This window comes from Argentina silus, assembly GCF_951799395.1.
Source record: "Argentina silus genome assembly, chromosome: 2".
NCBI classification, from domain to species: Eukaryota; Metazoa; Chordata; class Actinopteri; order Argentiniformes; family Argentinidae; genus Argentina; species Argentina silus.
In genome coordinates, this window is record NC_139656.1 from 26,264,330 (window position 1) to 26,291,372 (window position 27,043).

General features: G+C 44.3%; 1 protein-coding gene across 4 annotated transcripts; it reads left to right on the forward strand.

Annotated features, from left to right (window-relative positions):
• The first annotated feature begins 1,576 nt into the window (after positions 1–1,576).
• On the forward strand, positions 1,577–22,967 carry usp25 (ubiquitin specific peptidase 25). Of its 4 annotated transcripts, none has more exons than XM_083697563.1 (26): positions 1,577–1,775; positions 4,205–4,282; positions 4,677–4,887; positions 5,466–5,589; positions 5,927–6,089; positions 7,082–7,168; positions 8,446–8,583; positions 9,828–9,904; positions 10,208–10,281; positions 11,113–11,264; positions 12,737–12,864; positions 13,005–13,100; positions 13,205–13,369; positions 13,495–13,724; positions 13,870–13,940; positions 14,127–14,355; positions 14,597–14,869; positions 14,984–15,123; positions 15,604–15,783; positions 16,944–17,039; positions 18,128–18,306; positions 19,019–19,097; positions 19,398–19,477; positions 19,947–20,070; positions 21,415–21,607; positions 22,090–22,967. In XM_083697563.1, exons 1-26 carry the CDS (start codon positions 1,734–1,736, stop codon positions 22,260–22,262), a joined length of 3,582 nt encoding a protein of 1,193 aa, XP_083553689.1. In that variant the 5' UTR covers positions 1,577–1,733; the 3' UTR covers positions 22,263–22,967. The 4 variants fall into 4 exon arrangements, with proteins under 4 accessions (XP_083553689.1, XP_083553691.1, XP_083553690.1 ...); XM_083697565.1 differs by having other exon boundaries at positions 4,677–4,821; XM_083697564.1 differs by having other exon boundaries at positions 4,677–4,821; positions 15,673–15,783.
• Positions 22,968–27,043: the final 4,076 nt, after the last annotated feature.

Genomic DNA, 27,043 nt, shown 5'->3' on the forward strand with positions numbered 1-27,043 from the left:
ATCAATGTAATAAGACCTTGTTTCATGGAAGCACACATTTCCTCTTTCTCTACACATTATACACTTGATACATTTAATACAAAGGCATTTCAATGACATCCCACAATGTAACACAAATCTCAACAGATAAGCCTTTGAATGGCATCTGAAAATGGCATCTGCAATCTATGTTATGGAAAAGTCTTCCTCACAGATTTCTCTGAAGTTGGTGGGGGCGAAATCCTTCACACTTTCTAGAATATATCTTGCTTAACCTTTGTCATAGTTAGAGTTATAACGTTTTGCTTAAAAATAATGAACAAAGTATGATATTTAAGAAGGATGCATACAAATATCAACATATATTTTCAGTGCTGTCATAGACTTTCTTTTAAAATGGGTTTTTTTCCCAGCGCCGAAAAGCAAGTATTTCCCCTTCTTCTTCTAACCATTTTGCCCTGGATCTCACAAGCCCATTTCACATGCCCTTTAGTTAGATCTATGTAAAGATTGACAATTTCCATTTGGAGTACATACAACTCAGATTCTTCCTCTACTGACCTCTGGTGCATTTTTAGTCAGTAACCTATTCAGTTTTATCATGATGTCTTCCCTTTCTCCTACTTTTAAATATTTAAAATATTCCCATTTTTGAATATAACTGATGTTCAGATCCTCCAAAATACAGGCAGTTGCGTTCACTTGGTCAACGAAAATATTGTCCTCAAGAAGACGTGTCCAATTTCCAATACCCACGCATTTTCTTATCACTGTTGGAATTCCCAGTCAGCCAGATAGAAATCACGGTGTTATCGGATAAGGGAGCGCAATAAATTGATATTTCAGAAACGTAGTACATCATAACATGAGGTACTAGCCAAATATCTATTCTTGACTTGTGAGACCGTGAATTATTACTCCATGTATACTTATATTCATGTTTTGGATATAAGTACCGCCATGCATCAATGACTTGCAGGTCATTACATAACTAAATGAAACGCTTGGAAGATGTATTATTCCAATGAGGATAGGCCCTTTCTATAAAAAAAAGTTAACCAAGTAAGCCCTATCATATTTATTTTGCATATCTAATACAGCTTTACAGACTTTTAAAAACATAGATTCAAAGCATTCACATTATAGGCTACCCATACACATTGCAAGCTATAAACATGGCATTGTCCAGTTTCAAAACAATAACGATCCACCTGCCGTCGTCTGAGAAAATAGTTTCAACAATGTCACCTTTTTTATCCCTGGTCTAATATAATTTGGAATTGTAACCTTATGATGTCAGATCTTCAAATAATTTTTTTTTCAAGGCTGCATTGCTTTGGCCTTACACATCACAGAAATAATATCAACCATCAATATGCAAAACGTATCAACAAAATCAAGTTGAATGTTGTTTATGAATCCTAGGTTTCATATTGGGAGAAATGGAAAGAGAAAGTATTTTATCAAAGAGCATGTACCTCTCAGATTGTATCACTACCGTATGCAAGGTTAAAAATTACGTCATTCTAAAGGGCTAGATCCCTGACGTAAATGCAGTTCAACAAGGCACGACTAATCGAACACAGAGAAGCAATAGAGTACTGGCCGTGAATGTTTTTCCCCTCCATGCCTGCATTTCCCATGGCGCCCGTGATTAACAGGGGGACGTCTTAGCTGTTATTTTATTTCACTTGGTTGTAACTAGGTGTTTGTGCATTTGTTTGAATTTATTTTCGTTTAATTATCAACCGGCCATGACCGTGGAGCAGAATGTCCTCCAACAGCATTCTCAGAAGGTAAGCCCACATAGTGATCAATGTTTTCGTTCTACGCCTGCAAAGCTCGCTACTGCTAGTAAAATTGGCAGGGAAAGTTAGCAATCTAGCTTGTCGGTTGTTTTCAAGTGTGGTATTAGATCCTTAGACTGTCCCACTCGAGTTCTCGGTCTTAACAGCTAGTTAGGCTAACAACATGCATCTTTACCTAATCGCCGTGCAAGCTAGCTACTAGCATTGTCAACCAAAACACGAAGATAGATTGTTATCTAACTAGCTAGCTAGCGACACATTTAGTTAGCTGCGCTAGTTTTGCTAGCGAGCTAGCCAATTTGACACGCCTACACTAACGTTCAAGTGTATAGCAAGGTAGCTAGTGTGTTGTCAACTAAGTCAGCAAATTGGTTAGCTAACTTGCGGTTATGTTCGGACAGACAGAAGGACTGTGTCATGATGAACTAGCCAACTAGCTGATGATGGCGCACAGCAACTTCATCCAGCTCGTTAGCTCTGTCAATAACATAAAATGACAGCTGACTGTTGATCGAATGAGTAGTTAGTTGGCTAGCTGCCTTCACCACACCACCAGTCAGCTTACACTGGCCTCCCTCATAGCTAGCTAGCTAATCTGGCTGTGTGCCTGATAGTTTGCTTTCGTGTATCATATTACTGTTGTGATATGTCTGTTTACGTGCAGTCATCTGCCAGCGGAGACGGTGACGAGTTTCTCTGTGGTTGTGGTTAGCCAACTTTCACAGGTGACGCTCACACATGTATTTTGACCGGTATGTCTGTCAATAAGATGAGTCTCAGAAGCCATCCAGTTAGTAAATTAATGGAATTATCATTCTAGCACAACTCAGATTGGTTACTTGTGTAACTGTGATGTTGCTGTTAAGACAGATATGCTATGAGTATGGCCTGTTGTGGCATGGTCATGGACATATGGTATTCTTTTGCTGTAAAATTCCCCAAAGTCGCCAGCTATAGATGCAATATAGTGTTGAATGACTAGGCATATCTGTAGGACTGTCTCTTGATATGTCTGACACATATGCCTGTTTGCAAGTCATGATGATACAGGCTACTCATGTGAGCTGGTGTTGTAAGACTTGGGTATGCTCATTCCTTTAACCTGTTGTAAAGCCTCAGAGTTGACATCCCAAGCAGTCAGTGTGGCTGGCGGTTCATTTAAGCCCCAGTGGTGTCATTCACTGGCACAGTCTGGGAAGGGGAGATGAGCAGTGCGACAGACAGGCGCTTTAAACATGCCACATGAGGAGCAGAATGTGTGTGTGCGTACGCGCGCCTCAGTGTCCTGACTACAATTTGTCAGGGGCCTGAGTGCCTGACCCCTCTCAACCTGAATCATAACCTTCCCTTATGTCCATAAATGTGAACATTTTTACAGTTGTCATAGGTTTCCTTTCTATCCTTTTACAATTATCTTTCAGATCTGACTTGAGTGGACAGTCTGCTAAAGTTGTCATTATTTACATGAGGTGGTTAAAACTTGGATGAGTGGAAATTGTCCTCAAGAAAGCTCTGCTGTGATGAGGTTTGTTTATTGAACACAGCATTGATAATCTTGATTGATTATCAAGAGAGATGCCCATAATGTTTTTTGTTTTTTTATTTGTTTTGTTAATTCCAGTCTGAGGAGGAGTGTTTTAGTTTATTTTTCTCTGTTTGGGCAGAGCTTGGCTCAGCTAGCTGCCTCACCATCCTAAGATCTGTAGCCTAGCCTCAATGGGAGCTGGGCCAAAGAGGGCTTGGTGCATTATTTATGTGCTGTTACAGAGGTGCGAACTCGGTTTTCCCTCTCTCTATTGGCCTGTGAAAACAAATGGCCCAGGGTGAAACACTTTCACTTAACCTCATGAAAATAGCTGTATTTAGCCAGGTTGGAAGCTGGGCACAAGTGGAGAACTCGGCCACTGTACTCATTTTGCTGAACATGGGCCATGGCTTCTTTGAAAACAGCTCCTATAAAAGTATACTGTACTATCCCAGTGCTTTGAAAAGTGAAAAGTGCCCTCTGCTTCAGGTCCTGACAGTAAGTGCACTCGGTCTTTGTTGTGAGTGCCCTCGGTCAGGCCATGTAATGCACTAGACCATTGTTTGGTGGACAGTATTGTGTGTGGTAAGCCCTTGCACCCCAGCTGGGGTTGACGTCCGACAGCAGGGCAGACACGAGTGCAGTCTCCAACTAAAGCGTCTCTAGTGAGCAGTGTTTGAGAAAAGGCCTGCATGGATGTGGTAAAACATTGTGCTTGCATTGATACACCAGCTAGCCTAGTAGCTCTGGCATTTTGTGCTCTTGCTGATGTGTATCCTCTTGTCCTCTCTCTGTCCTCTGATGACCTATACTCTCTCCTTCTCTCTTGCCCTCTTTCTCTGTGATGACCGGTGTGTGTTTGTGTGTGTGTGTCTTCTGTCACTCCTAACAGCACCAGCAGACTCTACTGAACCAGCTGAGGGAGGTCACAGGAACCACAGATGTCCAGCTGCTCCAGCAGGCCCTGCAGGTACCTAACACACACACACACACACACACACACACACACACACACACGTGCCCTCTGGGTGCACTTTGTTACAATGATGTCAGAATGACGCACACTGCTCCCTAATTTCCCTGTCCAAGTCACCTCTTCTTGGATCTCATATTTTGCGATATCTTGTTGCTCTGTTTGTTGTATAGCTAGACATAATCTTCTCTCATCTTCCTCTTGTCCAGATGATAATGATTTGCAGGATTGCATTTCAATATTGTATTATACCATTGAAATGACACGGTTGTCCTCTGAGTAATTGTATGGTTAGGGCATCTCATACAGTAGTGTAAGCTGTGAACCAGCCCCATCTTATAGGCTAATTAGGATTTGATCGACTGGTCCATGACTCCATTCTGCTCCTCAGGTCAGTAATGGAGACCTGGCGGAGGCAGTGGCCTTTCTGACAGAGAAGAACGCCAAGGTCCCTCAGCAGGATGAGGCCACCTATTACCAGACCACCCAGGTTGCCAACGACAGATACATCAGCGTGGGCAGCCAGGCAGACACCAGTGAGTATCCCGCCCAGACCAGCCCAGCCACGGGCAAGCCTAGCCCTGTAGAGGTAGGGCAGAAGGGTTCTGTAGCAGCATTGAAGTCATGGAACTTTTTAAGAGAGCAGTTGGCAATGTGGAAAGGACTGGAAGGGACGGGGTGGTTACGGAAATGCCCCTGGCTTTGGTTTAGAAAAAACAAGGGGGTATTTGTAGAAATGACACAGTATCATCGTTGAGGAATGTTTGAGTCATGCACGAGAGGTCCTGCTTTGACTGGAGAGGCATATCCTTCTCTGTCAGGCACACCGGAGAAGGTCATATCCTCAACAGGCCCTCTTGACTTTTATACAATGGCCTGATTAATTAACTTTCTCTCCCTCCCTAGGATTAGTATCAAATGAGAAAAAGTAAACCAGTCTATGGGACTGAGACTAGTATGGAACAGGAATCATTTTGTGGTTAACCCTTTTACAATTTGGATGACTCACTGTAAATACCTCTGTCATATCATTGGCTCTGTATCCCCCTGCTCTCTGTGAAGTCTTTGCAGCAGTAAAAAAGAAAAAAGAAAAAAGGATCCATATTGTCTTCCCTTGCGTTTGCCCTGTTGAGAAATCTACCGACATGAGAGTGGGAGTTATGCCTGGGTGTTGTTTCAGATGTGATCGACCTGACTGGGGATGACAAAGATGACCTTCAGAGGGCCATCGCCCTCAGCCTGGAGGAGTCGAGCCGTGCCTTCAGGGAGACAGGAATCACCGACGAGGAGCAGGCCATCAGCAGGTGGGCTCGGCAACACTAACAAGAGAAGAATGTCCTCTCAAACTTTTATGCTGCTCTAGTGATTTAGTAAAAAACGGTCGTCAGGTGATTTACCGCTCCTGTGACTACTTTGGATGTGCGCAAATAAAATCTTTTAATTGGGCTCAGCGGCGCAACCGTTACTATTGGTTGTTAGGAGATGAGAAGCATTCAGGGAGTAGTAGTTTCTGTTTGGGTGAAGCTTTTTCCGACATGGAAATGGTTCATTTAGTTTCTTAGGACTTAAAAGCCGAATAGGAGGATGTATACATTGCCGTTGGTGCAAGAGAGGTTTTTATACGTGTTCTGCTCTTTGCAGGGTCCTGGAGGCCAGCATCGCGGAGAACAAGGCGAGCCTGAAGCGTACACACACTGAGGTGTGGAGTGACTCGCCCAACCCCCATGACAGGAAGAGGATGGAGAACTGCCCCGTGGGTCTGAAGAACGTCGGCAACACCTGCTGGTTCAGTGCCGTCATCCAGGTAAGAACACGGCACACTAAGGCCCCGGCCACACCAAACCATACTGCTATCCGTTAATTATGGATTGAGCCGATGGTTTCTCTATGGGAGTCATCTGTTAAAGGACAAAGGAGATAACAAGTGTCTGTCTGTGTCCGTTACATTTTTGCAGTTTTTTTTATAGACCAAAAAAGTTAAAAAGAACTTTCCACAGTCCGTTCGACCGTTTAGCCAATTACAAACAAGGTTTTGTATTGTGTTGCTAGGTTGCATTGTTCAGTTGCTAGGTTGGTTCAAAAGTCACGCCTGAATTCCACAGATCGGATAGTGATTTCTTGCATATACTTTTTTTAAATTTTTTAAATTTAAATTTTTTATCAGTTTTCTGATAGTTTGGTGAAGAGCCAGACAACTACAGCCCAAACGAGTCTTCACACACCTAGTGATTTACTACAATTGATTTACTATGAAACCATTTTGGCAGAGCAAAACATTGGATGGAAATTGCAGAGAGGGAGAGACTCTCATATCTGTCATAAGGATTGGATTTGTTGTCCTCACCTTAAAGAGCCCCTGCTAGAAAGTGAACTGAGCTGAAATTCTTGATGAACACTGGATACACCGTCACATGGTCCTTGGCCCCTGTGTGTAATGTGACTCCTTAAGCCGACAGCACAGTCAGAGCTTTAATGTCTGTTATGGGAATTATAGATTTACTGAAGGCAGGTGATAGAAAGAAGTAAACAAATTTTTTATTTTCTAAACTTTCAAACCAAAACAAAAAACCTCTGTTCTCATAGTACATGGCTTCTAACGTCAAGTCGTACCTAACATTTGACTGTATTCATTATTGCACTCAAACAGCATGGATAGGAGCAATAGGGTACAATATTATATGTATATAGTTGCAAGTCAGAAGTAATGATCATGTGAATATCTACACCAGCCGAGTTAATGTGGCTTAACGTGACGATTCTTAGATATAAGGCATTCATCCCTTTCTGTTTCTCCAGTCTCTCTTCAACCTGCTGGAGTTCCAGAGACTGGTGCTTCACTACTCGCCTCCTGCAAGAGTCCAAGACCTGCCTCGAAACCAGAAGGTGAGCCACCCCCCCACCCCCACCCAACTCATATTTACCTGCTCTCAGCAGTTAGGCTTTGGCCCAAATCCCCTCTGAGCAAGAAGCAATGGAGCCAGTGGCACTGAAAAAACTCCCTCGTGTGTTGAAAATACTTAGAGTTGTCTCTCTCTGCAGAGCTGTGTGTGTGGTGGCTCTTCAGCAGGACAGATAGTGTTCCTCTTAACCTCATAGCTAGGGCTTGGCCCTCTGGAGAGTGACACAACCTCCTGGGATGAAAATCAATGCCTTGGTCTACAGCTCTATTTCATGGCTGTGTGGCCCCTCAGGTGACAGGGTTTTAGAGCGCTCCCGGACTGTCCAGTCCATTCACTGCCTATAGACCCAGCCACAAGTCACGCAGGCTGGAGTGAAGTGTTTGATGAAGCCCTCTAAAGCCTCAACGTTTCCCCCCTGTCACACACCTCACCCACAGTGACCCTGGCCCTTTGCTGCAGGGTTCTTATGAGTCAGAGTGGCTAAGCTTCCCCTCCCCACTGCAGCAGCTGTAGTCTCTCCCCACAGCATCTCTGCCCTGTCAACATAGCATGTTTCCCCAACCTCCCCCCGTGGAGCCTCCATAGGGTTAGCACCCAGCCGTTAATCTGGCCTAAGCCTCTGCAGTTGCAATATGGCACCATACATCTTGGGCCTTAGTCCCTCAGTCTTATATCACTGGGCCACTCCTCAACCAACGGAGGGGCACTTCTAGGGCTTAGGCCCTAATCTGTCATCAATATTCGTGATCCTCGAGCCCAGAGATAACCAGTGCAGAGGTTTATTCATCCACTAGGTCAAAGGATTGGAGTGTCCCATTTTTGTGGCGCACATGGAGCTTTGCCAACAACACATTGGTATTAAAACACGAGCAATTTTGACCTCACTCATTACTAGTGGTTGTGGTAAAGCCCCTTTGTGTCCCCTCTAGAGCAGTGTCTGTCAGCTGTGATCTTGGGAGCTCCCTTTGACTGTCCGAACTCACACCAGCTGACAGTCACAAGGCTCTAAATAGAAAACAAAAATATTCACCTGATTTACATACGTTGGGAGATGAGTCATGTTGTTGTATTTTCATACTTTGATTGACACACCGCCGTTGGCGTTCAGCGTGTCAGAAACGTGTCCGTGTCTCAGTAATCGGAGAGATGGTTGAAAAAGAAACTGTTGGAGGAGATTGAGAGAGAGAGGTTTCGGAGGGGAGAACATTTCAGATGGGGGTTGTCATGGTAACATCTCCTGTGTGTGGTTCTCTCCCGTAGGAGCACAGAAACCTGCCATTCATGCAGGAGCTGAGGAACCTGTTCTCCCTTATGGTGGGCTCCAAGAGGAAGTACGTGGACCCATTACGCGCCGTGGAGATCCTGAAAGACGCCTTCAAGTCCAGCGAGTCTCAGCAGGTAAACATCCCCCCGTCTAGTCTACCAGCCATGGTGATACTCTGTCAATTATTGGATCCAGTTCTGTAATCTGAGGGGGGGGGGGGGGGGAGGCTAGTTAGATTAATTTATGATTGGAGCCACACTGCTGTTATGCCTTTGAGCAAGGAATTTGAGTGACTCATGTTAACCAATGTCTAATAGGATATAACTATAAATATCAGTGACATCTGCCTTTGTTTATGCTTTGAGAACAACAACTGAATCATAGATCGTCAGTAAGTGGATGGTTGCGTATGGGCATCATTATGACTTTTTCCACATTGTTTCATATCCCTTTGGCAATAAACGGCCTGTGATGTCAGAGTTCTTGAAGAGAGAGGGCTCATGTAGAAAACATTGATTAAAGCTCTGACTGTGATTTTTTTTTTTTTTTTTTTTAAGTTCTTCTTTCATAGAATAATCAATTTTATCATGTCCCGTTCCCCCTTGAGGAACGCCAATAACTGCTTGTAATCTCTTTTACTTTAAACCAGAATGTTGATAATGATAGGGCTTTGAGTCCATGAGAAAGCGCTGTACAAATGTAATGTATTATTACATTAGAACCCAACCTCCCTCATAATCGTTTTGCTGATTCAGAAAATCAAGCCTTGGGCCTTGGGCTGGCCTGTCCCCAACCCTCTGACATCCTTTACCTCACTTGTCCATAATGTTAATCCCTAGCCCACGACACTCCCCAGAACTCTGCAGAAATATATCGACTGGGATTAGCCTCCTGTATGCTAATATGCTGTAATGTAATGGTAATATGACAAATGTCCCAAACTGTTCCGCTCCAAAAACGATAACGCTGAGCTAATGTTTCTGTTAAGGTCCTTTGGGGTCGGCCGTCTGACCACTGTACTCATCAGTCATGTCCGCACCGCCTCGCCTATTCTGTGTTAAATAGGTTAGAGAAGCATTGACCCGGACTAGAGGGCAGACTTGATGTCCACTGAGGGCCTCTGGGCTTGCTAGTTCCTTTTGAAGCTCAGCAATTACCAAACTCCCTCAGTAGAGCGAGTCAAAACCACCTTGTTTCCACGTGTAAACCTCATTTATGCTCTTCTGAGACCTATTTTACAAAGTTATAAATGACTGAATCTGTGTTCTGCCTCTTAGGCATAGTTAGAGCCTGTTAACTCTGAGACCCTGGCCCCCTCTCATTGTCCCCTAAACACTCTGTTCTAATTGGTCTCCATCACTGTTTGTTGTGTGAACAGCAGGATGTGAGTGAGTTTACCCACAAGCTGCTGGACTGGCTGGAGGATGCCTTCCAGATGAAGGCGGAGGAGGACAGGTAAAAAAAACCCTGTAGACGTCAACAACACACACGTGTGGTGCATCCCTCCGGCGGAGAATATGCCCTTCTTTGTGCTCTCCTACATTACATGTGATTTTAGTTAGCAGCTTAGCCGAGCAATTCAAGAAGGGTCTTCTTTTTCATTTAATTTTTTTTCAACAGAGGTGAAGGGGGCATTTCACATGGCTTAGAGGCCTAAACGTTCTCATCCAACCAGTTGTGATGCATGTGTGTGCAGTGACTCACCCCAATGAGTGTTTGTGTGCTTTGACTCTGACCTCTTTCATTTTTTCCCCCCAGAGAGGGCGAGAAGCCAAAGAACCCAATGGTGGAGCTGTTCTATGGCCGATTCCTGGCTGTGGGTGTGCTGGAAGGTAAAATAGGACCGTGTTAACCACCCTGTGGTTGTGGTGTGAGGTGAGTTCAGGGAGAGGCAGATATAAGGGCTTAGACGTCCTCTGTTCCGGTGCAGCAGAGAGAAAGAAAGAGAGAGAGAGCGATTTCTTGCCCCCGGTAATGAAAGGTGACCTTGTTTTAATGAGATGTGGCACATGTAAAAAGCACTGGGGCAGCGCATTGATCCTGGAGGACCTTGACGTCTGATTGACATTGTGCTTATTATGCATGACAATAATGGCCCAGAGCCGCCAGACAGAAGCCAGGGCAACGGCATTTCTGCTTGTTAAATGACCTTAATGCCTCATTTGCATATCCGCTAACTTTCCCTCCCCTCTTTGTGTGTGTGTGTGTGTGTGTGTGTGTGTGTGTGTCTGTCAGTCAGTACTGGACTGCTGTAGTCAGGGTACTGGCTCTGCAGAGCATGATGTGCTGCAGTTATAGTCAGTGGCTATGATGACTGCTGCTGAACTAGTGAAAATCAGCCTGGCTGTAAAATGAGTATGAAATAGGTATTTTCTCTCTCTCTCTCTCTCACGCCTGACCCACTTCCTCCCAGGCAGGCCTCCCCATATGGTGCACACACAGGCAAGGCCACGGGGCCACTCCTCTTAGGAATAGCAATGCATAATAGGGCATAACCGCCTCCAGCCGCCGACCATGGCCTGTTTATTTAGTTAGTGGAAATGCCACTAATGTGCTTGTGTGTGTGTGTGTGTGTCAATGCTCTGGAACATATTTGTATGGTTTTTTTCTCTCTCTTTTTTTATTTATTTTTTTATAAATGTGTGTGTGTTCCCTTTCCTCAGGCAAGAAATTTGAGAACACGGAGATGTTTGGGCAGTACCCTCTGCAGGTGAACGGCTTCAAGGACCTGCACGAGTGTCTAGAGGCAGCCATGATCGAAGGAGAGATCGAGTCCCTGCACTCAGCAGAGAACTCTGCCAAGTCTGGACAGGAGGTCAGTGCTGAGGCCGGGGAACACCTCCATACGCAAACATAATGAACAGGTGTCCCTTGGTTGTGACATTATATTCGTTTATATTCGTAATGGATGTATGCTCGTCATGAATCTGTAATGAGAGGCCAGGAGAAGGCAGCGCTGAAACACATTTTACACACACACAAAAACAATGGAATAAAGAAGATATTATGTTGCACCACATTGCTGTACAGTGAACAAAGCTGCTTTCTGTCATCCACCAAAAACGGCACATCTGAGACTAAAAATAGAGGGAAGCTTGAATAATTCAGGAGATGTGGGGGGACTAACTCCCCACAGAGTTACCCCAGACCGTGACCCCCCTCCTGTGGCCTTGCTAGCCTGGCTTTGACCCCATGGCCAGGGTCAGCCCTGCCTGGGCTGTCCCACAGCAGCTGGGACTAGCTAATTACCAGTCCACGACACAGATGGGAGTGAGACAGAGCCCTTTGGAATAGGAGAGAGAGAGAGAGAGAGATTTGATGAAACAGGAGAAGTGTATGTTCCTCTCAGGGCACAGAGGTAATGAATGTGATTTGTAACGTGTGGGGCTGATTTAGTGATGGAGGAGAAGTCTCCAGCTCAACACACAGCTGTCTCAAGCAAGGGAGAGTGAATAAAATGCTCTGCTTTGACATTGCAGAGTATGTAGGAGGGAATTAAATGCTATTGGAGAACGAACGTTTTTACTTTTATTTATTTATCCTGGCAGGTCGGTTTAGAACAAATTCTTTTTTTCAATGCCGGCCTAACCTAACCACTGAAGAGTGGTGCAAAAAATAAAATACCAAAATACATTGACATCACAAGACAGACACCACATCCAACACAGAAGGACAGAGACATGTGACAAACACATGAGTCAATAGAACTGTTACAACACCAGACAAACATGTCACAACACAGAGTTGTGAAATAAGCTAATTTCATACTTTAAAGCATTGGTAGAACTTTACATTATAGCTCAGAATAAGTGGGTAATAACCATGGTACTTACCAGTAATTACCTGTAGCTACCAGTAACAAGAAATACAATTATTGTTATTACAAGGTAAGTTGGACTGTAGTTTCTATGTAATTAGTTTTGCATTAAAGATGCATGAACAGAGAACGTAGTTACTATGAAATAAGGTGGTATCAGAGCTGGAAAATCCTTCATTACCTGTTTCCATTTTGTTCTTGCCCCCTCTTAACCTCACAACTAAATCACACAAGTAACCAATAAGTCCACCTTACCCTGTAATAACAAGGTAATTGTCTTTGTTACTGGTAATTATTACCATGTTATTACACACTTAATCCAAGATGCAATGTAAAGTGCTTCCAAGGCATTGAATGACTACTCATTTATGCGGTAATTTTCAACTTAATCCATGGAAGGTTCAATTGAAATAAAAATGTATGAATAATTTGAACTATTGCTAAACAGTTCTTGTACCATTTTCTCTCAGCACTGGTTTACCGAGCTTCCTCCTGTGTTGACCTTTGAACTCTCGAGATTTGAGTTCAACCAAGCCCTGGGTCGACCTGAGAAGATCCACAACAAGCTAGAGTTTCCCTCTATGCTTTACATGGACAGGTAAGGACCCCTAGTATCACTGTAGGGAGTCAAACAATGCAGTTGAATGAGACGACTTTACAAGAGGAATGCTTATCTGCCATTGAAATGAAAGAAATCTTTACAGTTGGCCAAATGTGATTTATGTGCTGTTTCATTAGGTATATGGACAGGAATAGAGAGATCACCAGGATTAAGAGAGAGGAGATCAGGAGACTCAAAGAGCACCTGACTCTGCTCCAACAGCGCCTGGAGAGGTATGCTGCCATGCCACACCTCTGTTTACCTCCTTAAGTCAATAACGCTTTGTAAATGTGTCCAGGCTCTAACCGTCTCTCTCTCTCTCTCCTTTCTCCCCCAGGTATCTGAGTTATGGCTCCGGCCCCAAGAGGTTTCCTCTGGCAGATGTCCTTCAGTACGCCATGGAGTTTGCCTCCAGTAAGCCTGTGTGCACTTCTCCAGTGGAGGACATTGACACATCTGCACCCCCCGGTGGCACAACAGGGCAGCTGCTGCCCGCTCCAAGGCAAGCGATGACACACCCGCCACACCCTTTCTTTGTGTTTCCCCGTATCAGGACTGCCAGTCAGGCAACGCCTGTTACCTAATACTGCTTGATTGAGCTTTTTGACCCCCCCCTTGACATTACAGCACAGCCGAGCAGGGTCCCTCCAGCCTCCCAGAGTGCTCAGCCCCCTCCGCGGCCTCCTCCGCTGCTTCTGCCCAGCAGAGGGTGCCCATCCACAAGCCCTTCACCCAGTCCCGGCTGCCCCCAGACCTGCCCATGCACCCCGCCCCACGGCACATTACTGAGGAGGAGCTGAGGGTGCTGGAGGGCTGTCTGCACCGCTGGAGGAGCGAGGTGGAGAACGACACCTGTGGTACGACCCCCCCCCCTCCCACCCCCCGACTATTGACCTCTACACAGCCTCCTGTTTTTACTCCTGTTGTCCATGACCAGCTCACACACACACACACACACACTTATAGGCAAGTTCTAATCGTTTGTTAATTATGTGCCTACAGATCTTCAGGGAAGTATATCCAGAATCCACAGAACTATCGAACTCATGTACTCTGACAAGTCCATGATGCAGGTGGGTAGGGCATCATACATACACCTGATATTTTGTAATAAATGATTCATGTATACATAATATAGGATATGTCTATGCGCCACTAAATGACTATCCCTATAAATGGATGATGCACTGTCCTCTTTATTTACCATGGGAGATTTTCTGCCATGTCATTTATTCTCTGGTGGTTTGCTGTGCTCTTAGGTTCCATACCGGCTGCATGCAGTGCTGGTCCATGAGGGCCAGGCCAACGCGGGCCACTACTGGGCCTACATCTACGACCCACACCAGCGGCGCTGGATGAAGTACAATGACATCTCCGTCACCAAGTCCTCCTGGGAGGAGCTGGTGCGGGACTCGTTTGGAGGCTACAGGAACGCCAGTGCCTACTGCCTCATGTACATCAATGACAAGAAGCCCTTCCTCATAGAAGGTACCTTCCTCCCCAGAAGAAAAAACGCAATCCTGAAAAAAAACGCAAACCCCCCATGTCTCTGTGTCCTTGTATCTGTGTCTCTTGTGCTACCTACCTCCTCATTGCAACCTCCTCTCAGAAGGTACATCTGCTTGTTCTGTGCTTGAATGGGCCCCTCCACTTTGACTTTCGTATTGACTTTCTCTCTGTCAGCCATTGACTATCTCTCTGACTGCCTGTTGTGTGTCTGCCTCTGCAGAGGAGTTTGATAAGGAGACTGGTCAGATGCTGAGCGGCCTGGACAAGCTCCCTCCTGACCTGAAGCAGTACGTGAAGGATGACAACCATCTGTTTGAGAAGGAGCTGGAGGACTGGGACGTCCTGCAGGCACGCAAGGCGCAGCAGGAGAAACTGGCTTTGGCTGCGGCGGCCGTAGCTGCAGCTGCAACAGCCGCCGCAGCAGCAACAACAACAACAACAGCAGCGTCCCCTCAACCCATGAGCACAGAGCCCAGTCCACCAGATAACTCAGGTTAGGGTTAGGGTCAGACTCTGGGTCACCCAGTCAGATCATTTCCTCCATTTTTGTTATTTTTACTATATGCTGGATGTATTCATCCTAAGTATCTGTTTGTTTGTCCTCCAGTCCCCCAGCAGGACCCAGAGTACATGGAGCAGCCATCCCCCACTGACGACTCCAAGCACCTGCAGGAGGACACAGAGAGGGCCATCTGTAAGGCAGCTGCTGAGCTGGAGGAGAGAAGCCCAGAGGCTCTGCTGCCTGCAGTAAGACAAGACAAGACAACACAGCACTTGTACACCCACTGGGCACACCATTCACACTCACACCACCACGCACATCACTTTTCACAATCGCAAACTCCACCTGTCAACTTCACTTTTAATATATATATATATATATATGCCATTTAGCTGACGCTTTTCCAAAAGCGACTTACATTGCAGTGAGTGCATACATTTTTCAGTATATATTGTTCAGTATATAGTTGTTAGCGCCATGCTCTACCAACTGAGCCACAGAGGTCCGATTTCCACACTCACGTTGCACCTCAAAGTCCAGAGATGCAATACCATCGCACATGACACATCTGTGCTTTCTTTCAGTTTTTTCGCCATTCATTCCCATTTCATAAATGTTTGGTTTTGTCGTAGTGTACCGACACAGTAGCCACTTGTGTTCATCCCTATGCAGAGATTGTGAGAGAAAAACTTCCATTTTGTGTCTCTCTCTGCCGCTCTTTCCAGTCTTCTACTCCTCCCCCTCTCCCCCAACCCGTGGTGCAGGTGAACCCCCCGATCACCCCTCCCTCTGAGTCTGATCCCCCCGTTGTGGATGCGCCCCCTGCCCAGCGTGTGGTAGAGGTGGCCATCCCTCAAGTGGGAACCTTCGTCATTGAGTCAGAGGCAGGGGGGTATGATGACGAGGTAGCACTCATCCTGGTCTTCTCTGTAGCGTGCTGTAGTCTTTGCCTGTTTGATTTAGGAAGAGTGCTGCTGGTCCTCTAGAGTCTTCTATAGGTTTTTCACACCTGAGTGAATCTTAATGCATTGTCCAAGCCAGGCTGAGTTGCACACTAGCATTTTATACCCAAACCTAAAATCTTGGGCAGATCCAGAAGGACTTAGACAATGGTTAGTATTATCCTAGTAGAAGAAACTGGTCTTGGACGAACTTAGAAAATTGTGTGTGAAAAGCCTGGCAATAGAAGCACTATCTTATCTATGTGGAAGTCTACTTGGGGGATATGCTTGGACAGCAACTTCACCAAAAAGTTTTTTTTGCTGCTGACCAATGAACTGCATCTCAGCAGCAAATGTGAAGAGTCAAAGTGTTGCACAGTTTTTGTGTCTTATTCTTTCTGGCATTCTTGTTGATACATAGAAATGTGTATTGTGCCTGCATATCTTATTGGAAAAAGCGAAGATTGCATGGAGCAGCATTATGTCACTGCTCTGCCGATGTTTGGACTGGCTTGGTTTGGCATCTCTGTGTTTAGTCGCTATTCCTTCACACCACAGGGCCGTCTATACCACAGGGACGCTCACCTTCACAGGGCTGTCTATACCACAGGGACGCTCACCTTCACAGGGCCGTCTATACCACAGGGACGCTCACCTTCACAGGGCCGTCTATACCACAGGGACGCTCACCTTCACAGGGCCGTCTATACCACAGGGACGCTCACCTTCACAGGGCCGTCTATACCACAGGGACGCTCACCTTCACAGGGCTGTCTATACCACAGGGACGCTCACCTTCACAGGGCCGTCTATACCACAGGGACGCTCACCTTCACAGGGCTGTCTATACCACAGGGCCGTCTATACCACAGGGACGCTCACCTTCACAGGGCTGCCTCTCTCACTTTGGCTGTCCTTGTCAGAACAATGTATTTTCCTGGACCGTGTCCTTGAAATGACAGTCGGATGTGTGCCTCCCAGTGTTGTGACTAACCTGTGCATGGACTGCTGAGCAATGTATGGGTTGCATGGCCCTCTCCTAGTGCTGCAGAGTGTACTTTTGGTCCTTGGTGGTCCCAGGGATCTATTTGTACTGATGTAACATGCTTCCCCTCCCTGGGCAGGCAATGATGACCCCAAACATGCAGGGTATTATAATGGCCATTGGCAAATCCAGAAGTGTGTTTGAAAAGTGTGGGCCTGAGGCGGCCTTCTTTAAGGTACATCCCTTCTCTCTTTTGGTCTCTCTCTTTCCTCTCTCACACCGGTTTATCCCTCACGATGTTCCACTGCATGCTTTGCAACCATCCTCCCATCCTTTTTCACCTGGCACTCTTCAGTTCTGTCTCCTCATTTTCAGTCTTTCCTTTTTTTTTTTTTAAGTCAGTTGGTTTTCTTCTGCTCTCAGAGCGTCCCCAAACATGACGTTGAACCTGATGAACATAGTTCCCCCAGACACAGAACTTTAAACTAATCCTTGAGTTTTGTTTACAAGGATGAGGAGGATGATTATCACAATTTCATTTTTGATGTGGAAGACAATGGTGTTGATGTTCTCCTGCTGCTGATGTTCCTGGATTGTTCTAATCTCTGAAGTCCCAATGCTAATTTGGCCGACCAATGGATCAGTATACAGTTTTCACTGCTACGAGACACAGCAACTTAGCTGGGGCTGCAAGAAGAGTGACTTGCCCATTGTAAACAAAGCAGTGTCTTGAAGCTCCATCATTGCTAGCTTATCCAGGTAACTAGCAGTAAAGACTAGGCTACTCGGACTAGCACAAACCAGGTTGACACTACAGCTAGCCAAGGAATCTAAACAGAAGGAACGGTCAGATACGTCAGATATAATAACCCAGAACTAATGCTGCACTGGGAACCAAGTATCAATGGAATTCCATTTCAAGATTTGATTTGTGTTGATTCAGTTACGCAGTTGTTGTAATGTTTTGGTGCTCCAGTTAATGAAGTTCAGAGCTTAGAACTATGATGAATGTCCATGACTCTCATTGGACAATTACATTTTACCTGTCATTTCAGTGTTGACCTTTGTGATGGTGTGATGAATCACCAATCAGAGCTGAGATTGAATGTTCTGGTCATCTCTACTTTGATGGGTTGTGATTTGTATCGAAGATGATTCTCTTTGACTTAGCCTGCCTCCATTTTCTATTTACACAGCCAGATATTAGACTTAGTTAATTGTCTCGCTCAAAAGTATTTTAATCTGCAGTTATGACTGCATGTCCACTCTGCTGTTGGAAGCTGTCCTCCGAGACCATTCACCCTGTCCTCGCCTCCCTCTCAGGCCATCAAGGTGGAGTACACCCGTCTGCTGAGGTTTGCCCAGGAGGATACGGCTCCGGAGAACGACTACCGGCTGCAGCACGCCATTGTCTATTTCATCCAGAACCAGGCCCCCAAGAAGATCCTAGAAAGGACCCTCCTCATGCAGTTTGCTGACCGGAACCTGGCCTTTGATGAACGGTACGATTTACACACGTTCACTAGTTTCCTATCACTTTTATCTGTTATAGTAACAAAATTAAAACAAAATTAACTATGTGTTGTTGTTATCTCTGTTAAATCAAAAAAGAACACACCAGGTCATTGAACTGCCCAAATTCACCAGCAGAGGGCAGCAATGTATTATATGACCTGTTTGAAATCATTCAAAAATCAAATCAAAAATTCCTTGGTGGATTATTATAGAGTATTCAAAACAAACATGTCCTTGTAGATATATTCATATTTGCACCAGTAACACATGACTTACCGTGACACATCTCCGTCTAGGACTGCTCTTTGCAGAATATGGTAGAAAAAGTAATATATAGTATTCTCTGTGTAATAAGACAACCTTTCTGAGTTTTCTGTCTGAATTGTCTCTTTCAATCTATTTAACGTTGTCATCTATGCACTGAAAATGTTAGCCGTAATCCATATTCATGAGTAAATTGATTCCTCTCTCCTCTATTTTGAGCTGGATAATTAGATTTATGTGTGCATGTGGCCTCGATAGGAACCTCCGGAGAACCGTTTCAGCTCTGTTCTCAGCACTAAAGAGTGATTCATCAGCCTGTGTCGCGGCCTAGGGGCACACGGTGTACTGTTTCATCTCCTGGAGTAGTTTGCGATGACTCACTGCCTCTGCACTAATGTCACTCTCTCTCTCTCTCTCTCTCTCTCACTCTCTCAGGTGTAAGGGCATAATGAAAGTGGCGCGTGCCAAACTAGATCTTATTAAGCCAGAGGAGGTCAACATGGAGGAGTATGAAGTGAGCAAGAGTGTTGTTTTGACTATTTCAAAAATGTCTGGTCTGGAACATCATAGGACGCTTTCACAGTTAACTCCACATAATATAGTATTACAAACATACATTTGAGTGCAAGAGTTGAATCGTTGCAGTCTCTTAACCGTTGTAACCAACCTCAACAACCACTGCTACAGAGAAACCCACTAGGAAAAAACTTCTACCAGTGGTTTTATATACCTTGTATATTATATATATATATGTATTGTATATTATATCCCTTCAACCTCATTCTCATTACCTTTTCTCCTACTATGTTACCAGATGTGGCATCAAGACTACAGGAATTTCCGCGAGACAACAATCTTTCTGATGATTGGCTTGGAGCTGTTCCAGAAGAAAAGGTGAGACCCTGCCTATATGAATTGAAATACACTGAGCTTCTATCTCAAGTGTCCATCCACATCTCACAAAGAGAGTGAACTTGTATTCTGCGACCAATTCAAGAGAGATTAGTTTTTTCTAGGTTGAAATAGTTTTCTGTACATCATTACCAAATTATTAGTAATGCCTGACTCGAAAGCGGATGAACTTATCAAAGTCACCTGCAGAGGACAGCAAATCATATGAAATCTCTGTACCTTTCATCTGGAACTCAGTCTGGCATAGATCAAGATGGTTGTTCATGTATTTGTGTATATTCTGAGTTTAGTTTAGTTTAATTCATCTCTCCAACACATCTGCTTTGAATCCTCTTCATCAAAAATCCATTGACGTAGCTGAACCTAATTTAGCTCTCTGCCTCTTCTTATGGTCGTGCGCTTCAGTGCTTCTACGTACTTTTGACTCCCTTGTCTGTCTTTTTCTATCCAGTTACGTGGAGGCCTTGATGTACCTGATCTACTCCTACCAGTACAACAGAGAGCTGTTGGTCAAAGGGCCGTACAGAGGTCACGACGACGAGCTCACTGGTCACTACCGCAGAGAGTGTCTCCTGGTGAGCGACTGGCATCACTCACTCGCACATAACCCCCCCCCCCCCATGTTCACTTATTTGAAGCTACTTGAGGCCAGGCTCCATGAGCTCTCCTGAAAATAAAGCTTACAGGATGTATGTAGTTATTTGGTACAAACCTATTGCAAGGATGAAAAGTACATATCCTTATTCTGTGTACATTATGTTCTAATGGCCATCATATGTCTGCGATCAAAATAATAGGTCACAATAGCTCAGAATTTCAGTCACATGGATTCTTTTGGAAAAAGAAAATCACTTTTAGCAGCAGTCCTTTCTCACCCTGGTCTCTTCACTCATCCTTGTTTTCCTCTGTCAAAGTGACTCTGCTGGGTCATAGTGACTCAGCCAAATTGACAGAACAGAGAACATTTCCCTGTAATTCTAAGGATTGATGCAGAAAATGATAATAGGCTTGTTCTTGCTGAGATATTGCATTGGTCTTTTTATTGCCCATAAAGATTTCATAGAACATTTTTCAGTCAATGCTCTCGGTTCGGAAGGATTCAAATATTTTCAATACTCTGATCAGACTACAACTTCATTTTATTTCTACCCCGTTTCTTGTTTTATACGTAAGGGCTTAGAATATTTCCCCGGATCAGCCTGGGACTGGCCTGCTGCAGAATTGAACCAAGAGCCCCACTTCTCGGCCCTGTTGCTGCTGCACTCAGTAACCTTAAACCGGCATTGTGCTCATAATGTAATCATCCGAGTGGGAATAGGAAGCAGGAGGCCCAGCGAGTGTAAACACATTACCGTGAGACACGGCCGTGTCCTCAGCTAACCTCCGCCTGAGCTCTGCAAAGTTGGACCGCCATCTCAGATCTCCGGCCAGAACCCTGGCTCTCACTCCAGCCACTCTGTTTACCTTCTGCTCTGTTTTAATTGAAAACACTGCTAACATTGACACAGTTCATGTACTGGGATGTTTTGTGAATCCCACCTTAGTCCCTAATTCCGGAGTGGACTGTGAAAGGTCTTTTTCCAATATGAGTTCAGGGAGTTTGTCTGAGTCAGCAGACCTTGCTAAAACAGGGAGACAGGGGTCTATGTGCATCATCAAGTACGTCACGGACAACGTCAATTCCACGGGCTTGAGAACACTCTTTGACATTGACGGTGGCTGAGGGATGACTGCCACATAGTGTGGTATTACAAATGTCTTACCTGAGGTGCAGACTTCCCAGACGACTGAGGTCGTCTAATGACTATAAATTAGCAGTAGTGGTCAGTAGTATGTTAGTCTATTTTGATTGAAAGGTATGACAAACAAGCTGAGCTACTACTAACTTCTCTATGTTTGTTTTTGTGCTTTGCCTGTAGAAACTCAATGAGCATGCAGCCATCATGTTTGAGTCTGGGGAGGAGCCGGAGGTGAACAACGGGCTGAGCATCATGAACGAGCTGGTGGTGCCCTGCATCCCGCTACTGTTGATCCATGACACAGAGAGAGACCTGCTGGCCGTGGAGGACATGAGGAACCGCTGGTGCTCCTACCTGGGCCAGGAGATGGAGTGTGAGTCCAAAATATAGCCTAGAGGCCCAGGGAGGATAGATCTGTGGTCCTGGGGGGGCTGCTGATTCTGCCATAGCAAGGGAAGGGAAGGACACTGAATAGGTTAGATGGATTATAAGAATCAGACCTGGGTCTGGCAACTCTTAGATACCCCCACCCTGTGTTGGCAGAATTTGACCCGAAGTGCTGGTTCAGAGAAAGTAGTTGAGACTCCTAGCCTCTACTCCAGGCAAAGGTTGGATCTGGTTACAGAAAACAGATCCAGCAACATCTTCTTAGAACTACAACGCTTTCATCTTATTTTTACAATCTTTGTTTTCCTTGACAAGCATGCTTACGAACAGCTTGTGATATCACTGTGAAAATATTTAGCTTAAGATTTCTATGTTTGGGGAACTGGATGGAGCTTTGAAGTGACACAAGGCCTAGGTAATAATCTCTCCCTCTCCCTCTGTCCTCTCTGTCCTGCCCCTCTGCTGCAGCCAACCTCCAGGAGAAGCTGACGGACTTCCTCCCCAAGTTACTCGACTGCTCGACGGAGATCAAAAGCTTTCACGACCCTCCCAAGCTGCCCAGCTACTCCACCCTGGAGCTGTGTGAGCGCTACTGTCGAGTCATGGTCTCCCTCAGCCGTGTGCCTGCAGACGGGAGATGAGCCCCCAACAACCCCAGCCCCGGGCTCTTACCCATGGACCTCTCTTTTAACCCATGCCTTCCTTATAAACCAGGGGTCGCTCGCTACAGCTGTTGCTCCTCTGTTTCTCTTTTGCTGCTATAGGTTTTATCATTATAATTATTTCAATTATATTTTGAAGCAAATGCTAACGCAACAGAGAAATGAATGAATGGACTGTTGGGGGGGGGGGGGGGGGGGGAATAAACAAAAATAGAACATGAGCGGAGGAAGTAGAAACATGGCGATCTTGCAGTGATTGAAAGTCAGCGCATGCTGCTCCAGCTTTGTTAAACAAGGTTGAGTTTTTTTCTTTTTGTAGTTTTTTTTTTTCTTCTTTTTTTTTCTTCTTTTTGTTGTTGTTCGATTTCTGCCCCCCACCTCTACCCCGTTTTCTTAAGCACCCCTCTCTGCGTGACACAGATCGCCCTGCTGCTCTGCCACCAGTTTGGTACAGTATTATCACGTTTTGTTTTTGTTTTATTTTTCTAAAGGAAGCAACGAAAATGAGAACCTTGCGATTTAAGTATCTCAAGTGGGTCTCTCGACCCTGTGGACTGCACCAGAATGAGAAGTTTTAAGTGCTGTGGTAGACAGCCATGGACACTCTGTGGCTTGTTAATAAATCGAGAGAATACAATTTTATTTATGGCCCTTTTAGGCCAAATACATAGTTGCTTTGTCTGATGCACTGTGTCTTTATTTCCACACGAACACATGACCATCCCACAATGTCTCTGGATACACATTAAGTCAGCCTCTATTATTCTTGAAGTGACATATGCAAGTATCTATTACCCCTTTTACTTTAATATATGTCAGCGTGTGTTCTCTGTTTCCATGTTAATGTTTAGCTTCCCCTTGTGTTGTTGTCATAATGTTAGTATACTTTGTATTATACGATTATATTGTCATGCTCTTCACTTGAGCAGCACCACAATGGACCTGATCATGCTAAGCTTGCAGAAGGACCATGAACAGTCTGAACAGCTCAATATTATTGATGTTCTTGTTGTTTTTTTCAAACACGGGTAATGTTTTTTCCCAATGCATTTCCAAGTTAAGAATCATCCAACAAATGTTTGTTAATTCAACCATGACTATAACACTAGTTACATTCAGAGGTCACAAATGATGATGATGATATTAATTATCAACCATTTTCACGAAGTTAACTAGCCAGAAGTTGGTCACTTAACCTATTAACATTTGGTGAGTTGGCCCTTTAATTGATTAGGCTATAGACTGTTGGAGTTTCGTCAATGCACTAAAGGGTAAAGTTGGTGGCATAGCAATGTAATTACCATCATCTATGATAATTTGTTATATTCATATGTGACGCATTCAGAATGAATGTGTTATTACTATTTTGTAATATACTGAATCGTTATTGGTTTAAGATACCTGTTGTAATATGCTGTATTGTGATTCGATGATAACACCGGTTCACAGCAGAAAGACTCAGCTCATTAGTTCACCTGAGATGCAGCTAAGACGCTGATGTGTTCAGTTAATAAAAGCTTATATATCTTTCACATATTAATATTACATTGGCAGGATAGGCCTCAATGGATGGATTGTAGGAGGGTCTGCTTTTAGGTCACCGCAGTTACTGTCGACCTCCATATGCGCACCTCAGGATTTAGGAGAAAGTTGGCGCGTAATTTTCGCCGGGAAAGGAAAGCTCCCATTGAACTGTGAAGTATCTCACATCCCACTTTGACCACACCAGTCTGGACCCCCTGATGAAGAAAAATGTTCCAAAAAAAAGAAGACAGAAGTGAAGAGGTTCGCTAGGTCAAAGTAAGTTGAAGGAAATCTATTAGAGATACACTACAGTATACAGAGTGACGCTATAAAACCATATGTAGAAATATGCATCGGCCTAATATGTATTACAAATGTATAAAACATGCCGATAAATGATGCAACGGCTGGAGTTGCAATGAAAGATTCCGCTTCCTCGAACACAGATTCATCCTGCGGCTTCACCTTGCGTCCCAATTCTCCACCCTTTTCCCTGAAGTGTGCACTTGTGCTTGCATAGATTCGACTCCTGCACTCCCCCACATACAGTATATTTAAAAGCATACGGTATGCTCTTAACTTCGGCCCTTACACAAATGTATTCCTTTGATCCATGTGGTGAAGTGCACATTTCAGAAGAAGATTGGAGAATTGGGAGGCAGCACTGCAGGTTTAAAAAGCATAGGATTTTTGAAAGTGTGTGACATATGCAGGGTTAGAAAAACTAGGGCTGTGTTCCAAAATGCGTTCTTGCGCGTATACGCTCTAGAGAGAGTGCAAGAACGTATTTTGGAACATAGCCAGGGTCTCCTGCGTTGAAACCCCAAGCATCTGCCATTACGCCAGGATGAGGGCATCCTGAAGGCGACGCTTGAGTTACTCAGGCAGGGCCGCCTATCACAAGAGCGTAATTCCAAATGATCAATGCTACATTCACCCCTCTTTGACCTCCACCAGAAGACACAAACTTAGAAGAGACAAACTTGGAAGACCCAAGTGTCTACCATTATGAACGTTTGAGCACCTTGTTTTAATAAGGAAAGCTGTTTGAACCCCGCCAAGGACTTGCTTCACACAAGGCCTTTTTTTTTTTTTTTTTTTTGCTGTTTGTTTTATATGGGGCAAAGTGCTTTACTTTATAACCATAACTTGTCTGTTTTGCTCCTGGCTCTGTGTAATTAGATAGCAATTCTATGAGGGAGCCTAGGAGCGTGGGGCTACTAAATAAGCAACATTTTTAAATTCCTTTTTATTCCAATTATTCTCCACATACAATATTCTTAATAATAGTCTACTAAAAGTAAGCCAAATAGAATTTCATTAGACTAACGGAAGCATCCATCACTCTCCATTCAATGAATTATTGCCTTTTAATCCCTTTTGGGGCCATTCTTTAAAATTAGTCTGACTTTCAAAGGCCAGACAGAATGTATCTGTTAAACATGACTTCTCTCCTTTGTTGATCGCCACACTCCACTGATAAGAGCCGTTTCCATGGTGATGTTTCATTGTCTGACCGTCTAGACACTCTGTGACACCTGACACGCTGTCCCATCCCTAGCCGGGCTGGATCGCATCTGTCTAAAAATCAATGGTCTAGTTCTCTGGTTCTGATTTGCCAACCGTTGTCATAAGACCCAACAAGTGAGGTGGAGATGCAAGCTGTCCTTGTTTTACCCTCTAGTCTCAAACAATACCAGGGGTTACCCTGTGTGTGTGTGTGTGTGTGTGTGTGTGTGTGTGTGTGTGTGTGTGTGTGTGTGTGTGCGTGCCCTAATTTCACAAAGCCATGAATATTTGATAAGGGATATTGTAATGAAATCATCATTTATCTTATCTCAGCATGCATGCATATCCTTGGCATGAGCCTCATAAACATATTGGATAGGTACTTCAATCCAATGACTCACATTTCCCATAGAATCAGAAAGACATCATTGAGTTTCTGCAAGTTACCACCTGAGAAAGCTATTACATCACTGTTATGTTCTCTAAACAGCCTGTTTGTGGTTTTCAGTGATTGTTAGTTGTGAAGTGAAATACAATAATTTACCTCATTATTATGGCAATATTTCATAATAATAAACTATTAGGTGTGTGGTTTAACATGAGAGAATTATTGGTGATAAAAGGGTAGCTTAGTGACCTGTAATTTAATATGGTTTAAAGAGGGAATTATTGAGGTGTTACATTAAAGGTTCAGTATGTAGATCTGAGCTTTAAAATAGTGCAAGATTGCCATAATAAATCAGTAGTGTGGTAGAGCACTGTCCTTTACGTACCTATTTTACGTTGTGTTTGTTTCCATGGACATGCACACAGTGGCCGCTATTACAAAAACGTAGCATATTTACGTTTGAACATTTTCAGTATGGCCAGAGAGGGCAGCAAAGTTACACCTTTAAGGTGTTGCCACAAGTAATTATCAAATTTATGGGAACTGGGATTTCTACATTATTTGACTACTTGTATGATTAAGTTATCACTTAATTTCATTATTCTGTGTGCTTCTGCATAATAAGACTGTGCTATGGGGGAGGGGGGAAGGCTGCCACCTGTTTGTTTGTCTGTTTGTTTTCCAGAGCGCATTCGTTCACATTGTAATTAATCTGATGCTGTGAAACAGTACCCTCAGACAGTGACTCTGCAGCTATGGTTTAATGACCACACGTTTGAATAAATGAGCAGTAAATAACCTTGGGTCTGCTGCTTCCAAAGGACTGGCCAGGCAGTGTGATGGCTGCCACCAGCCTATTGTGCTGCTGCCGCAGTGAGCTGTGCAGTGATTGGCCAGAGCATGGAGGACACAGAAGCAGACGAGTAGGTTCAAGTAGATAGATGGCAGGAGACCATTGTCTATCTGAAAGATGTGATACCAACAAACTGAACAGTTCGATTAATTCAGATTTCTATTTTGTTTATTAGTGCATGAGTCATTATTGTCTTGATTTGCCAAGCTGAAACTTTGCAAAAAATACATTTATTAATCTAGCCCTCAGCACCAGCTCTGGCTTTTGTGGGCAAAAGGCTATTAAAACATTGGCAGCTTTAGGTTCATGCCGTTGGCAATCTGCAGACATTGTCTAAATAGAAAGCTGTGAAGTGCATTCTTTTCAAAGGCATTCTGAACAGATATTTTCCCTTTTTTGTTCACAAGCGTCTTTTTCTTCCCTGAGCTGAATATCAATCAACAGACACCTCTTTAGTTGGTTGAAGCTTGAGAATAGAAGGTAAAA

What these genes read in the sequence shown, in the direction of transcription:
- usp25 (XM_083697563.1), top strand. Translation starts at nt 1,734, where the DNA reads ATGACCGTGGAGCAGAATGTCCTCCAACAGCATTCTCAGAAG. An exon ending in ATGAAGGCGGAGGAGGACAG is followed by an intron (nt 9,905 to 10,207) that starts GTAAAAAAAACC and finishes TTTTCCCCCCAG; the next exon opens with AGAGGGCGAGAAGCCAAAGA. An exon ending in GGTGGAGAACGACACCTGTG is followed by an intron (nt 13,725 to 13,869) that starts GTACGACCCCCC and finishes ATGTGCCTACAG; the next exon opens with ATCTTCAGGGAAGTATATCC.